At 41.4% G+C, this 15,082-nt stretch overlaps 1 protein-coding gene across 3 annotated transcripts in view; it reads left to right on the forward strand.

The window, feature by feature from the left end:
- The window catches only part of USP24 (ubiquitin specific peptidase 24), a gene marked incomplete at its 5' end in the record, with an annotated part of 147,880 nt that extends 133,274 nt beyond the window's left edge, over window positions 1-14,606 (forward strand). For all 3 annotated transcript variants that reach the window (XM_082356212.1, XM_082356214.1, XM_082356213.1), the window contains 8 exons: window positions 301-414; window positions 2,069-2,134; window positions 4,172-4,238; window positions 5,671-5,749; window positions 9,378-9,453; window positions 10,369-10,455; window positions 10,796-10,906; window positions 11,906-14,606. In XM_082356212.1, the coding sequence (XP_082212338.1) occupies window positions 301-414; window positions 2,069-2,134; window positions 4,172-4,238; window positions 5,671-5,749; window positions 9,378-9,453; window positions 10,369-10,455; window positions 10,796-10,906; window positions 11,906-11,968 (663 nt within the window). In that variant the 3' untranslated portion in view covers window positions 11,969-14,606. The remainder of the gene's footprint in view (window positions 1-300; window positions 415-2,068; window positions 2,135-4,171; window positions 4,239-5,670; window positions 5,750-9,377; window positions 9,454-10,368; window positions 10,456-10,795; window positions 10,907-11,905) is intronic.
- Between the last annotated feature and the right edge of the window lie 476 nt (window positions 14,607-15,082).

Below are 15,082 nucleotides of genomic sequence, written 5' to 3' on the forward strand. Positions count from 1 at the left end.
GTGCTATATATCTCCTTTTTTTTTTTTTTTTTAAGCTTTTCATTGTGTATTTTTTGGATCTATCGGTGGTTATTTTAATGGGGGAGGGAGATTTACCTTTAAAAATCTGATGAAAGTGACTCCCGAGAGAAAGGTGCACATTTGCACAAATTGTGTTAACTCTCAAGACGGACTCAGACTATTTTGAGGCAATGTTGATGATCATAAATCTGAGCAAATTTCAGTGAAAGTCAGAAACAGCACATCAACAGTAAACTGTGACGGAAGAAAGGCTGACTCCTCTTCTGCCCTCCCGCTAAGGTAATGTTTGCTCTGCGAGAGCTGACGGGCTCACTGCTGGCGCTCATTGAGATGGTGGTGTACTGCTGTTTCTGTAACGAGCATTTCTCCTTCACCATGCTGCATTTCATTAAGGTAGGACCTCGGGAAACCCGATGATAGCCTGAGAGCCTGTGGGTGAGACACGAGGAAAGCATTCCTTTGGCTCCCAGGCACTGTGTTTCTTTTAATAACCTTAATTGTTTTTCCTAATCATAAAAATAGTATATACTTACTGGTTTTTTTTTTAAATGAAGAATAAAAAAGAATTCAAAATCTGACCATTTACACTATTCTCATACATTTCCCTTTTATTTTCTATGTATGTATTTTAACATAATTGGGATTTTATTGTCTTTATGATTTTGTGTCCTTTTTTTCACTTGACATTTATAAGTATTTTCCATATCATTAAAAGTTATCTGAGTATATTTCATTCTGTCATGTACCATAATTTACTTAGCCATTCCCTTCCTAGTGATGCACATTTGCATTGGGTTCAATTCTTAACTATTAAGAATAATACTTTATAGTTAATGATAATGCTGTGGTGACCATTATTGTGTAAAATGGTTTTACAGTTTTAGATTATTTCCCCAGGCAGCATCTAAAATATCAAAACTAGATTGATTTTTGTCACCTTCTGAAATAGTGATGTATGTAGTTCATTTATGAAGCTCTGATCAGTGTGTAGTAATTATTTATGTTGCACTTATTAGATGCCAAGCACTGTTCCAAGAATATTACCTATTTAACTCACTGAATTCTCAAGTACATAAGTCCTTTGAGGTAGATATGTTTTTATCACCATTCTGCAATTGAAGAAACTGAGGCACAGGGTCACACAACCAGTAAGTGGCAGAGTGGGAGTTTGAACATCAGCAGTGTGGTTCCAGGGCTGTGCTCTTAACCATATTGTTTACTACCTTGCTGGGGATTATTAGAAAAACCTTTACGCCTACACCTAGCATTTTTATTTGTTTTTAATCTTTAATTTTTAATTACATGGATAATATATAACTGCATTCTCTTGGTGAAAAACTAAAACGTGCAAACAAGGCCAAAGTCCACCTTGACCGCCACCGGCCAGGCTCATCCCCTCTCCACCCTACCCCACGGATCCGTAGTGTCACATTGTATATGTCTTTCCAGGCTTCATTCACTTACTTAGTACCGTACCTGGCACCTTGCAAGTGCGGTGTGGTAATGCAGTATCCTTTCCTACTACACACATGTATAAGGTTACTAAAATGCACAGGAGTGTGAGTTTTCTGAACCTTGCTTTCTTCACTTAGTGTATCTTGGCAGATTTTTCCACTTCCTACGCTGAATTTTGTTATATATTTCACTCCTAGCGTGCTGATCTCAGAACACTCTCATTTGCATTCTCATAGCTACTCCAGCATGTTCAACAAAATAGGATATGTATAAGTGAAATATAGGTACAAATTTAGGCCTGTTTAGTGACTGAAAATTATCTCCCTTCCTTTCTGCTTTTTTTCCTGTCTCCTTCCTAATTTCATAGTAAAATATCAAGGAGGGTTACAGGTGGGAGGACCATAGAGGTTGTTTGTTTCAGTCCCCAGATTTAGCATTTGGGGAACTGAGACGCAGAGAAGGGAACGACTTGCCCAAGATCAGCCAGGAGGTGGTAGAACTAGGGCTGGAATCCAGCACTGTTGGTTGCCACTCCAGTGTGCTTTCCACTGAAGACTTACTGGAATCTTTATGCTTTTAAAAAATATTTCAGAACCAACTAGAAACAGCTCCACCTCATGAGTTAAAGAATACGTTCCAACTACTTCATGAGATGTTGGTAAGTCATAAATGTTCTAATTCACTTGCATTTAGGTATTTACTAGTCAACATGTGTTCATGAATAAAAACTGTGTGTCCTTGGGTTGCCTTTGCGTTCCTTTGGTCTGCACTCACTGAGTCCTCTTCATATCAGCCATTTTTCATGCATTACTGATTTAGAAGTGAGCGATAATAAACTGCCTCATAGGCACTTGCAGTTTAGTGAGGGAGCCAGACAAATACACAGGCAATCACAGTGCAGAGAGTAAAGGCCTCACCATGGACAGGAAACTATGATCAGCTCAGATGTGATCTTGTGTGACCCTGTGACCGGCAGAGGTGAACGGCTGGCTCTACAGTTCACTTGAATCTGAGACACCACTGACTGTCTGTGTACTGCTGAAAATATCTTCATGAGCCAAAAAACTGAAATGTCATCCACTGTAGGGTGCATCCCAATTTCAGAAATATGAAAAGCAGGGGCTAAAATTCAGTTGTACTCAGTGAAATATAGTTTTATTAGAAGCTGAACTTAGAGAGGTGGAGTGAGCTGCCCAAGGCCATTGTTCAGTAAGTGACAGAGCCAGGATCTGAGCCAAGCGACTGGACCTGGATCCCTTGCTCTCCACCAAACCCCTGATTTGCTCAGTGAATTGTAGAGGTAGAGCCTTCTAGAAGGAGTGGGAACTCGTAGGGCTTGGGGAAGAAGCCCAAAGCAGACCAGGAAAGGCTTCAGGTACCAGTGCATGTGGACTTTTCCCTGTAGGTCAGTGGTGACACTCTGGTGACCAAGTTCCGCCTACATGTCTATTTAAGTTGGCGCAAATTGTCTTGTTTTTTACTTTCTGGATCCCAGCCTGTCTTGAGGAATCAGGTAATCTGGCCACACTGGCTCCGTTTCCTCCACACCCCGTCACCTAGAACAGCCGCAACGCACCCCCTCGATGAGGCTTGTGGTCTCCCGTTCCCCAGTGTCCTCACCACTCCTCTTGTCTGCCGCATGGCTCATGTCTTGTCGTCTTGGGCTCTGTAGACATTTAAGTTAGCAACTTCTGCCATCGGTGATGGGCACCATGGAAGGGTTTGAAGCAGGAAAGCAATGTGACCTGATTTATGTCTTAGAAAGATTCCCCCGGCAGTTGTCTTGAAGGATGGACTAAAGAAGGAGGCAAGGTTGGAACTGGAAGACCACATAGGAGTCTGTGGCAATAATCTGAGTGTGAAATAACAAGGCTTATACTAAGGAGAGACAGGAGTAGAGGGAGCAAAGGCCAGAACAGTAGGTGTTTAGAAAGAGAATCGGTAGAATTTGGTGACTGACCGTGAGCCAGTGAGAGACTAGCCCAGGGGCTTTTTAAAGAGAGGCTGTGGTGGTGGGGGAGGGGGGGGGGCCTGGGTTCCCTTTAGGTCCCTTAGGCCTTGGCACAGGGTAGGCATTTAATAAACACTTTTGAATATGGCAGTACCTCATGGGTGCCATTTCTAAGAAGTCTGTCTTTCTGGTCTTTACTGCCTTCTGGTCCTAGTGCTTTTGGAAGATCGTTGCTCCTTGGGATGGGACTGCGAATTGTTCACCTGCTCAACAACAGACCCATTTAGTTTACTGCACCATGCCCGGTTCAGTGCCCGGGCATTAGAAGTACAGCAAGAGTAAAATGTAGATCCAGCCCTGTTTGGCATGGCATAAACCTCCACATCAACTTGTAGAGCATGTGTTATATCAAAACTTTGACACGTTTTTTGTAAACCATAAACCTCTTATCCTTGGGATCATGAAATACGCGTCCATATAACCCACAGAGAACTCTAGATGTTATCGGTAAGAACACGTATTAGGAAATGAGTGTATCTTCAAATATCACTTACGTAATAGTTTTTCATGTTTAGTTTAAAATTTAATATATTGTTGAGAAATACGGCAATGACTTGATATTTGTTTGTATTTGGTTTTGTTAGAAACTATAATCTCTTGAATTATTTTTTTTTTAAAGGCACCAGTGGCTGTAACCCAAGTTCCTTCTTTCATTTACCAGCCTTTGTTTCCTACTTCTCGCAGGTCATTGAGGATCCCATACAGGTGGAGCGAGTCAAATTTGTGTTTGAGACAGAAAATGGATTACTAGGCAAGTATGGCTGCCTTACGAAGAAGTGTCTGCAGTAAATGTGCAGAGAGCCCATCGTTCCAGCCCGTCTCTCCTCCCCGGGGCTGCCCCACACACTCTGCCTGGCGTGGATCAGTGAGGAAGCCCCGAGAAGTCTGGTCAGGGCTGTTGGGCTCCCTCGTTCTAGTCAGGAGCATTAGAGCCAGAGGATCTTATCGCCCTGGACACTCTCCTGCTTTTAGTAAGACACAGTTTGAGGTCCTTTTACTGGGTCAGGTAAGATTTGGGGGTGCTGTGACTTTCTTCAACAAGCTAAAGTTTGTCCACTTAAGCAAGAAATCTTTCATCCCACTCTGTAGCCATTGAGGAGGAAAAAAGTAAAACCTTAGACGCAGGATATTGTCAAGCTCATGAAATGTAATTTTTTTTTTTTTTTTTTTACTTGTGGTATGAATGTACCCAAATTTCTGTTGTCTATTCATAAACGTTTTTTGACAGAGTTTTCTTTTTCAGAAGGCTAAAGTGGCTTTAATGAGCTATTTCTTAGGAAGAGTTTAGTTAAAAATAGTCTTATCCAACTCCCACCATCCACCTGTATTTCCAGTTAACTTGAGTCATTTTAGATTTTGCTACGTATTAAGAGAAGTTTTAGGATCTCTTTTTATTGCAGAAAGGAAATTTATGCGAGAAAGGTTCTGTAGCTACAGCATTCTAGGCCACCCCCTTTGGAATGGTGTACTCCGCTCAGGGCAGTCCGCGGGCTCTCTGGAACTTACGGAGCATACACTGCTCAGGAGCAGGGACCACGCATTACAGGCATCCCTGGGTACCCGCAGGGCATTGGCTCCAGGACCCACCTCGGATACCAAAACCCACAGATGCTCAAGTTCCACAGTCCACCCTTTGTATCCACAGTTCTGCATCGGAGTATTCAACCAACCACAAATTGTGTAGTACTATATGTATTTCTTGAAAAAAATTCATATGTAAGTGGACCTGCACAGTTCAAACCCATGTTGTTCAAGGATCAGCTGTATTCATCTTTAAATGCTAAAAGCAAAGAGCAGAAAATATTTGTTGAACTGAACTAATACCATACATTTCCATTTATCACAGTAAAAGTATTTTAACTACTCTCTGTCAGTAGTGTGGTGGATGGAGAACTTTGAAGGTCTCTAGGTGAATTATCAGCCATTATAAATTTTAGTTCCTTTCAGTTCTTGTAAAAGTCAAACTTTCACCACCCTGTGTGTTTCTTGAATACTACTTAGTGTTTCTACCCATTAGAATTTAGGGACTCCTGTTGAGTCAGCACCACCATGTTTTTGTTAAGTTTCTTATCTGCTTATCAAAATAGTTTGTTGTAAATTTTCAGAACAAGAGAGCTGTTATTACTTGGACCCACTTTCAGTTTAGTGCTTTATTGTTAAAATTTCCTCTTCTGTTCCTTCAGCTCTGATGCACCACAGTAATCACGTGGACAGCAGTCGCTGCTACCAGTGTGTCAAATTTCTTGTAACTCTTGCTCAGAAGTAAGTATTGACTCAAAATGCAGTGAGGAAATGGTGTTTTAGTTACAAGTCAAACATGACCAGAGGAAAATATCTGCCTTGTTTTAGTACCTAGAGAATCTCACCCAGTCAGGGCATGCTTGCTTGGATGGTACAGACAACTATTCAAATGATCTCCAAGAGATGTGGAGGGGGAGTGTTAAAGGTAACAGATCTTGTGTAATCCAAGGGAAAAAAAAATGCTAAACCACCAGGCTTTATGGAGGAAGGGCAAGAGTCCAAGGCAGATTTAGGGACCTCGACAGCAAAGAGTTCATGAACCTTCACTCAAGAGATCTTCAGTTAACTACCAACTGTGTCGGCTTCTAGGTCCCCACTTTCAAACTTGTCTCTCAAGAGACAGTCATAAAACAGCTAATTACACTTATGAACCCAGGCACTATGCTAAATACTTTGCCTGTATTCTCATTTAACCTTTTCAACAACTTTATGAGGTTAAGTACTGTTATTAGTCCCATATCATAGGTGGTTTAAGTGACATGCCTGCCGTCAGAGCTAGGACTTGATCACAGGCTGACTGACTTCAAGGCAGAGGTTCTTTTTTCTTTTTATTTAATTGTGCTAAAATATACATAACATAAAATTCACCATTTTAGCCATTTTTAGGTGTACAATTCAGTGGCATTAAGTACACTCACATTGTTAGCGCAGCCATCACCACCATCAGTCTCCAGAACTTTTTTCATCTTCCAGAACTGAAACTCTGTACCCAGTAAACAATAACTCTCCATTCCTCCTCCCTCCAGCCCCTGGCAACCATCGTTCTACTTTTTATCTTCATGAATTTGACTGTCGTAGGTACCTCACATAAATGGAATCATAGAGTATTTGTCCTTTTATGACTGGCTTATTTCACTTAGCATGATATCTTCAAGGTGTATCCACATCGTAGCATGTATCAGAATTCCGTTTCTTTTTAAGGCTGAATAATACTCCATTGTATAGATATATGTATACTATATTTTGCTTATCTATTCGTCTGTCAATAGACCCTTGGAAAGCAAAGGTTCTCAATGTTAGAAGGAACCTGAGTGGTTTGCAACTTCAGCTCCCCGATTTAGTACGTTGGCCAACAAAAGATCGGAGTGACTGCATGCTAACCCAAGGTTATTTTTTTTTTTAATTGAAGTATAGTTGATTTACAATATTGTGTTAGTTTCAGGTGTACAACAAAGTGATTCAGTTATATATTTTGTTTCAGATTATTTTCCATTATAGGTTATTATAAGATATTGAATATAGTTCCCTGTGCTGTACAGTAAATCCTTGTTGCTTATCTGTTGTATGTATGTAGTTTGTATGTTAATCCCATACTCCTAATTTATCCTCCCCGCCCACGCCTTTCCCCTGGTAACCATAAGTTTGTTTTCTATGTCTGTGAGTCTGTTTCTGTTTTATATATAGATTCATTTGTATTATTTTTTAGATTCTACATATAAATGATATCATATAATATTTTTCTTTGTCTAACTTCACTAAGTATAATATTCTCTAGGTCCATGTATGTTGCTGCAAATGGCAATATTTCATTCTTTTTATGGCTGAGTAATATTCCATTGTGTGTGTATATATATATATATATATACACACACACACACATCACATCTTCTTAAACCAGTCGTCAGTTGATGGGCACTTGGGTTGTTTCCATGTCTTGGCTGTTGTAAACAGTGCTGCAGTGAACATTGGGGTTCATGTATCTTTTCAAATTAGAGATTTTGTCTTTTCAGGATATATATACAGGAGTGTAACCCAAGGTTATTGAGCAGACTGCACTGCCATCACTGAATCTTGCACCGAGCTCTTTTTATAGTTTAATTTATTTTGCTCCAGGTTTTCACTGATTCTTAGGCATGGGTATTGCCATCCTTGGACTTGTACCAGAATGAGAATGAGAAATTTGTTGGGATTAATCTGCTGCATTTGAGCATCCTCAACAGATTTAAATGAGAGCCCCATTGAAATAATGCACGAACACGCGTTTTCCAGATGACATAGCATTGTAGACACAGATGGAGATCATCCTGCCACAGTTGTGGGTTCATTAATTAGGCTTCATATTGGCAACATGTCATCATAAGCCCTTGCCTAAAAGTGACATTTCCAAGTAGTGTTGGGGCCACATAGCATGTCTTATGCCAGCAGACACACGGTCCAGACATCAGTAGTGTCTTTATATGTGCTTCCATACCCTGCACATATCACATTTTATATACATTAGTGGCAATATCCCCATCGGTAGTGTGGGTAGACAGCTTTCTAGATGGGCAAATAAAAATGGAAAGCTGGGGGGCTCCAAAATCACATTTTAAAATTGTTTTCCCCATAATATCAAACAACCCGATCAAAAAATGGTCAGAAGAGCTAAATAGGCATTTCTCCAAAGAAGACATACAGATGGCCAATAGGCATATGAAAAGAAGCTCAACATCACTAATTATCAGAGAAATGCAAATCAAAACTACAATGAGGTATCACCTCACACTGGTCAGAATGGCCATCATTAAAAGGTCTACAAATAATAAATGCTGGAGAGGGTGTGGAGAAAAGGGAACCCTCCTACACTGTTGGTGGGAATGTAAGTTGGTACAACCACTATGGAGAACAGTATGGAGGTTCCTTAAAAAACTAAAAACAGAGTTACCATATGATCAGCAGTCTCACTCCTGGGCATACATCTGGAGAAAACCTCTAATTTGAAAAGATACATGCACCCCAATGTTCATTGCAACACTCTTTACAATAGCCAAGACATAGAAGCAACCTAAATGTCCATCGACAGAGGAATGGATAAAGAAGATGTGTATATATATACCATGGAATACTACTCAACCATAAAAAAGATTGAAATAATGCCATTTGCAGCAACATGGATGGACTTAGAGATTATCATACTAAGTGAAGTAAGTCAGACAGAGAAAGACAAATATCACTTAGATATGGAATCTAAAATATGATACAAATGAACTTATTTACAAAAAAAACAGACTCAGAGACATAGAAAACAAACTTATGGTTACCAGAGGAGAAAGGAGGTGGGGGAGGGATAAATTAGGAGTTTGGGATTAGCAGATACACAGTACTATATACAAAATAGATAAACAACAAGGTCCTACTATATAGCACAGGGAACTATATACAAAATCGTGTAATAACCTACAATGGAAAAGAATCTGAAAAGGTATATTTATAACTGAATCACTTTGCTGTACACCAGAAACTAACACAACATTGTAAATCAACTATACTTTAATGTAAATAAATAAATAAATAGGTTATTTATTAAGTGTGCAATTTGTTGTGGGTATTTTTGTTTTATTTTTCATTTTCCAACTTGGAATTTTAATAGAATGAAGTGGGTGAGTTAGAGGTAGATAAGAAACTTTTCACTACATATTTATCTTTTACTGCCTTTTGAAGTTTAAACACGTGAATGTATCCAAACCAAAAAACATACACATTTAATGTAAAGACAACTGAACTTTAATGAAAGTAGCACTTGTGTTTCCAAATTTTAAAGTACTATATATTAAAGAAGTATATTTGCAGAGAAAGCATTTGGCTAATAAAAATTTCCTCCAATCACCAGGTGTCCTGCTGCTAAAGAATACTTCAAGGAGAACTCCCATCACTGGAGTTGGGCTGTCCAGTGGCTGCAGAAGAAGGTAATTGAGTTTTTAACTTTTCTGGCTATAACATTGGAATCAATAGCAGCATATCTTATCAGGAAAAATCTCAAACTTAATTTGAAGACTGTCCTCAAAATATTTTCAGAGTTCAGACTTTTTTTTAGTACAGTTGATACCTATCTTTATGCATTTAATTTGTATCTTAATACATGTGTTTTAATTTTATGGATAAAAAGGTAAGGATGATTATATAAGAGATAATATTGATATTTTAGTGAGCTCTTGAGAATGGAAGTGGAATCTTCTAAGAAAGAATCTCCTGATGTGACAGAAAGTCTGGGTCAATTTATATGCTATTTTAGATGCTTTTTATTTTTATTTTATTTATTTATTCGGCTGCACCAGGTCTTAGTTGCAGCACGTGGGATCTTCGTTGCTGCATGCGGGATCTATTGGTTGTGGCATGCGGGCTCTTAGATGTGGCATGCAGGATCTAGTTCCCTGACCAGGGATCGAACTTGGGGCCCCTGCATTGGGAGCATGAAGTCTTAACCGCTGGACCACCGGGGAAGTCCCTAGATGCTTTTTGTACTGTAATATCTAATGGTAGAAATCGTGGGCTCACGTGGGCTTATTTGTCATCTCTGATGACATTTTTTTTTAATATTTATTTTATTTATTTATGTTTTTGGCTGCGTCGGGTCTTAGTTGCAGCACGTGAGATCTTGGTTACGGCATGCAGGCTTCTCTCTAGTTGTGGCGCGTGGGCTCTGTAGTTTGCAGCACGCAGCCTCTCTAGTTGCGGCACACGGGCTTAGTTGCCCTGCGGCATGTGGGATCTTAGTTCCCCAACCAGGGATCAAACCTGCGTCCCCTGCAGTGGAAGGCGGATTCTTAACCACTGGACCACCCAGGAAGTCCTCTGATGGCCTTTTTGACTTTCTGTCTCAGATGTCAGAACATTACTGGACACCGCAGAGTAATGTCTCTAATGAAACATCAACTGGAAAAACCTTTCAGCGAACAATTTCAGCTCAGGTGAGAGTTGTCTTTTGGTTTTGTGTGGCTTGAAATCCCTTAGGTAGGATTTTTAGTATGTTTCTCAGAAACTGCAGCCTCAGAAAAGAGGTATAGGTTAAAAATGAGTAAGGCTGGAAGAAACAATTGATTTTCTATGAAAAGACAGCAAGTTGGTGTACAGTTTGAGAGTTATTTGCCTAGAAGAAAAGCAATGAGGGTCGGTCAGTCTGGCCCCCACTGCCACAGAGGTTGATGTGAAGGCACCACCTCCAAAGGTCAAGTGAAGCGTAGTCTTCCTCAGTGATGGTGCTGCCGCTGCACACCCCCTAACTTTTTCTTGTGTTTCAATCTCCGGCAGGACACGTTAGCATATGCCACAGCTCTGCTGAATGAGAAGGAGCAGTCGGGAAGCAGTAACGGGTCGGAGAGCAGTCCTGCGAATGAGAACGGAGACAGGCACTTACAGCAGGTACAGTAGGGCATGTCCTGTGTGAAAGGGCAGCACCTGCTCTGAGGTTCTCCAAAGAGAATCTCCATAATCAAGAGAGAAAGGAAACACCAGCTCCACCCTCTAGTAGTCTCTGCTCAGGACTCACTCACTGTGTGCTTAGAAAGCGGAACAGTGCTGCACCGTGAAATTAAGCCAGGCTTTGGCCTCAGTCTCTGCTGGCTGTTCTGCTGAGCTTGGAGAGCGTCCTGATAAAGCGAGGCTGCAGATGTGGTCCTTCCAGATTGTACTTTGTTCTGCTGGGTTATGAAGAATCACCCCTTCCTCCTTCTGCTCTCACCAGCCTTCCTGGAAACACAGACCCTTGAAAAGAAGGGCCTCATGCCATTGAAATCTGTTTGTCAGGGGAGTCAAAGAGTAATTTTAAGCTTATTTTTAAAGTATTTGTAATACTAATCGCTATAGTAGAAAAAGGAATGCAATATTTATTGAACACCTACTATGCGCAAAATAATGCAGCAGGTTTAAATGTAATGACGTGTATTGTGTCTTCCCTCTGGTCTGTAACCTTCTGTAAAGCCACCTCTGTAGCTCCATCACAGTGCATGGCACAGAGCCCTCATTAAATGAATCTTGCTGATGTTCTGTGCGCTGTTTTGTTTGTTTCTAAATCTTTCGGATCCTCGTAACAACCTTGTGAGGTCGCTGTTGCGCTGATTTCACAGAAGGAAACTGAGACTCAGCATAGTGATTTGATTTAACCCAAGACCACATTGTGACAGCAGGGAAGTCACTAGGTTGTTTCTGTGACTAAATGAGAACACAGAAATGAAAGTTTTGCATAATCACGAATTATCAAATATAAGGTGTTACACTTGTTACGTTTTGTTGCCCTTTGATAAACATTAAGTAGTTAAATGAGGACATGTTTGAACTGCAGAACACAAGTCCGTTGGCATAGAAAAACTTTTTTCTCTGACTTAACTCTGTATGTATTTAACTTCTTTTCCTTTCCCAAAGGGTTCTGAATCGCCCATGATGATCGGCGAGTTAAGAAGTGACCTGGACGATGTCGATCCCTAGGGGACGTGCCCAGCACATGATGAGAAGTCACGTCACGGTTACTGGATGCTCAGGACCTTTTTGAAATCAGAATCTCATCCTTGAACCCTTTAGAAGAGCCTGGAGGTTGGACCGGGAGAGCCTGCGTGACGGGAGGAGCACATGTTTTAAGGAAAGCACTCTTCAGCCCCCGGGGAAGGCCTGGGAGCTGTTTGGCAGCAGGAGAACTCCGGCCTGTGGATCCGCTGACCCGGGGCACAGTCCATATGTGGATTGACACTTTTGTCGAGATTTTAGGAAATAAAGCCGGTGGCAGACTGTTTTGTTACGTGAACATAACAAGAGTGAGTGAGGATAAAGCTGTTGCTTTCTCTATGATGCTACAAAAGAAATTCCTTTGGTTTTTATATTTAAAAAAAAAAAAAAAAAAAAGCAAGCTGCCTTTAGATGAGTGTGGGCAAATTTTTAATCTTGCAGTAACATTGAATAGGAATATCCAATTTAAAATGATGTAAAGATATGTGATAAAAATTCCTTTTCACTGTAAAATAGTAGTTAAAGAACTCAGTTTACACAGACCTTTGTATTTAATATGTCTCCCTATTTGTATAGAATTTCAGGTGGGTCTGGATGAGAGCTCTGCGCATAAACTTGGATCTTGATGAAATGTTACCAGGATCAAAAATTGGGAAATTAAGCTCTTTAAGGTATTTTTCTGGTATAATTGAGATTGAAAGAGCAATAAAAAAAAAAAATGCTGTGTTCTCCAGAAGTACAGGGTGCGTTCTTTGACATCAGTTACTGAAGAAGTTGCGAGTTGTTCCCAAAACAAATTTTAAAAAGAGCAAAATAAAAAGCACTTTAAGATATAATTTTATTGAGTTTGACTTCATAAAATCTTTTTAATGCTTGGAGACATATTGAATAAACTGTAGTCTTAAGTCATGTGACCTGCAATCATTTGCTTTTGCTGAAAAATAATTACTGAAACCCTTGGTACTGGTTGTGTATGAAGTTTAAATATTTGAGTTGAAAGACAACTGCTTTGTGAGTTTCTAGACATTTTAATGCAGAGAAGGAATTTGAGACTTAGTTTCTCCTCAGCATGACTAACTGACACTAAAAAGATGGGGACAAGAAATAACTAGTAAGCAACTGAACAGCCATCCATTTACTTGGGTCTCCCAAGTCTTGTACCACGCACTCATTTCAGGTTAGATGCCAGCTCCCCCTTTTTCTGGAGGGGAGGGGGGATGCCAACATATTTCGTATATTTTATATGTTTTGGGTTTTGAGTCACTACACACATTTTCAACCCTGTTTGCCTTTAGTTGTGTGCCCTGCCCTGTCCTGTGCTCACCACGCACAGGACTAGGGGAGCCTCAGGAAGAGCCGAGTGGCCCCAGTCACAGGTCTGCAGAGTCAGAGAGGCTCAGTGGGCCCGTGGCAGGACAGACAGCTGCTCCCGCTGCGCACTGCAGACCCTGTCATCTCACGGTCGAAGGCTGAAGTTACGGTACAGCCAGGCTGCAGTTTGCGATTGCATGACAGGCTGGTGCTGGCTTCTGTCAAAAGACACTGAGTAGGTGGAGGGCCGACACCTGAGAGCAGAACTGCGCCCCAGGGAAAGGGTCAGAGGCAGCCGGCAGATTTTATGTGGTTCTGATGTTCTTGCAAATTCAAATGTGATGTCTCAAAACGGATTTTGAGTACACGAATACCCCATGTCCTACTATCTCCCCAGCCGTCCCCTCCACCCCCATCCTCACAAAGCGACCCCACAGGGCGTGACGCTGAAATGCCAGCCGTTGATAAAGCGTGAGGATATCACGCTGGCAGCTGCACTCTCGGGAGCCCAGATCCAGGAGTGAAATTGCTACTTCTGTCCCTTCGTTCCTGTGGAAACAATGCCTTCCACAGCCCCCAGCACCTGCTCTCCTCAGTCATGTTCATCAGGACCAGGATCACCTGTCGCTGATACTAGGTGCCCTGGTTGATTTGCTCACGTTGTTGCTGCAAGGAACATCACTTTCACTTTGCCAGTAACCTTGATTTCCAATGGCTGCAGTCTACGAACCTGCTGATGACTTTTTTTTTAATGTCATACAACAAAGTGACAATTATGACAGGCTTACTTTGGAAGAAGGGTCATTTTTACTGCCAATTTTTTGGATGAAGATGTTTTTATAAATCTTTCAAAATGGTCTGCAAATCGAGTAGGAATTGCACAACTAAACTCAATGCTGTGTGTTCTCAAGAAGCTCCCTTCGTGAGGCCCGTCTTAGGATGGCCGAGTCAGCCCCTTAGAGGCGTCCTGGGAGAGAACGCAAATGAGCCTTCTGAAGGGCACCTGGCCCGTGACTTCCCCTGGAGCCCACACACGGCCCTGACGGAACAAACGCGGGCCTAGAGCACGTGTCACCAGACTCACCCTGTCTTGCTCCACCCTCCCTGCTAACATCGAGGTGTGTGCCGTTACCTTTTGAGCTTGGAACGAGCAGACTGGAATTTTCCTCTGCTACCTCTTGTGTACAAAATCTTGTTTATAAAATTTCAAAAGGAAGTAGATAGACTAGGGAAGAAACTTAATTCTAAATTTGGTTCACTGAGTGGCAGTTCTTAGCTTCTGAGGGTATAAAATAAATTTTTCAAAAACAGAGTTGGGGGTTCACTGACATTTTTCTGTGTATATCAGAAAATGGCTATGGTCGGGGGAAGGGGTGCCAGGGGCCAGTGACCTGGTGGGAAATGGTGCTGATTCCTTTTTGTACTTTGCACTGACAGTGTGAATAAGGTCCACTCTTTAATAATGAGGGGCAGTGGGTCTTTTTCTAAGTCTTTTACTGTTTCCTCTTCTGGATACCCTGACCATTTCAGGATTCATTTGCAAAGCTGGATAGGATGTGCTAAACTCAGACCGATGGCCTGAAGACATCTCCCCCATAGCTTTCAGGTCTCCCAATGGTCCCCAGCATAAATCACATCCCTGGTCAAGCTGGATTTCTTGCTGGACCCCGCTGGTCTCAGCCTCACCCCTAATGTCCTGCGTTTGCCCACATGGTTCCCCTCTCCTGGGGTGTTTGCTGCTCCAGACCTTTCTTCTGTGGTCCACACCCATTCCTCCCCAACTCCCAG

This window comes from Balaenoptera borealis (assembly GCF_965194805.1).
Source record: "Balaenoptera borealis genome assembly, chromosome: 1".
Taxonomy (NCBI): domain Eukaryota; kingdom Metazoa; phylum Chordata; class Mammalia; order Artiodactyla; family Balaenopteridae; genus Balaenoptera; species Balaenoptera borealis.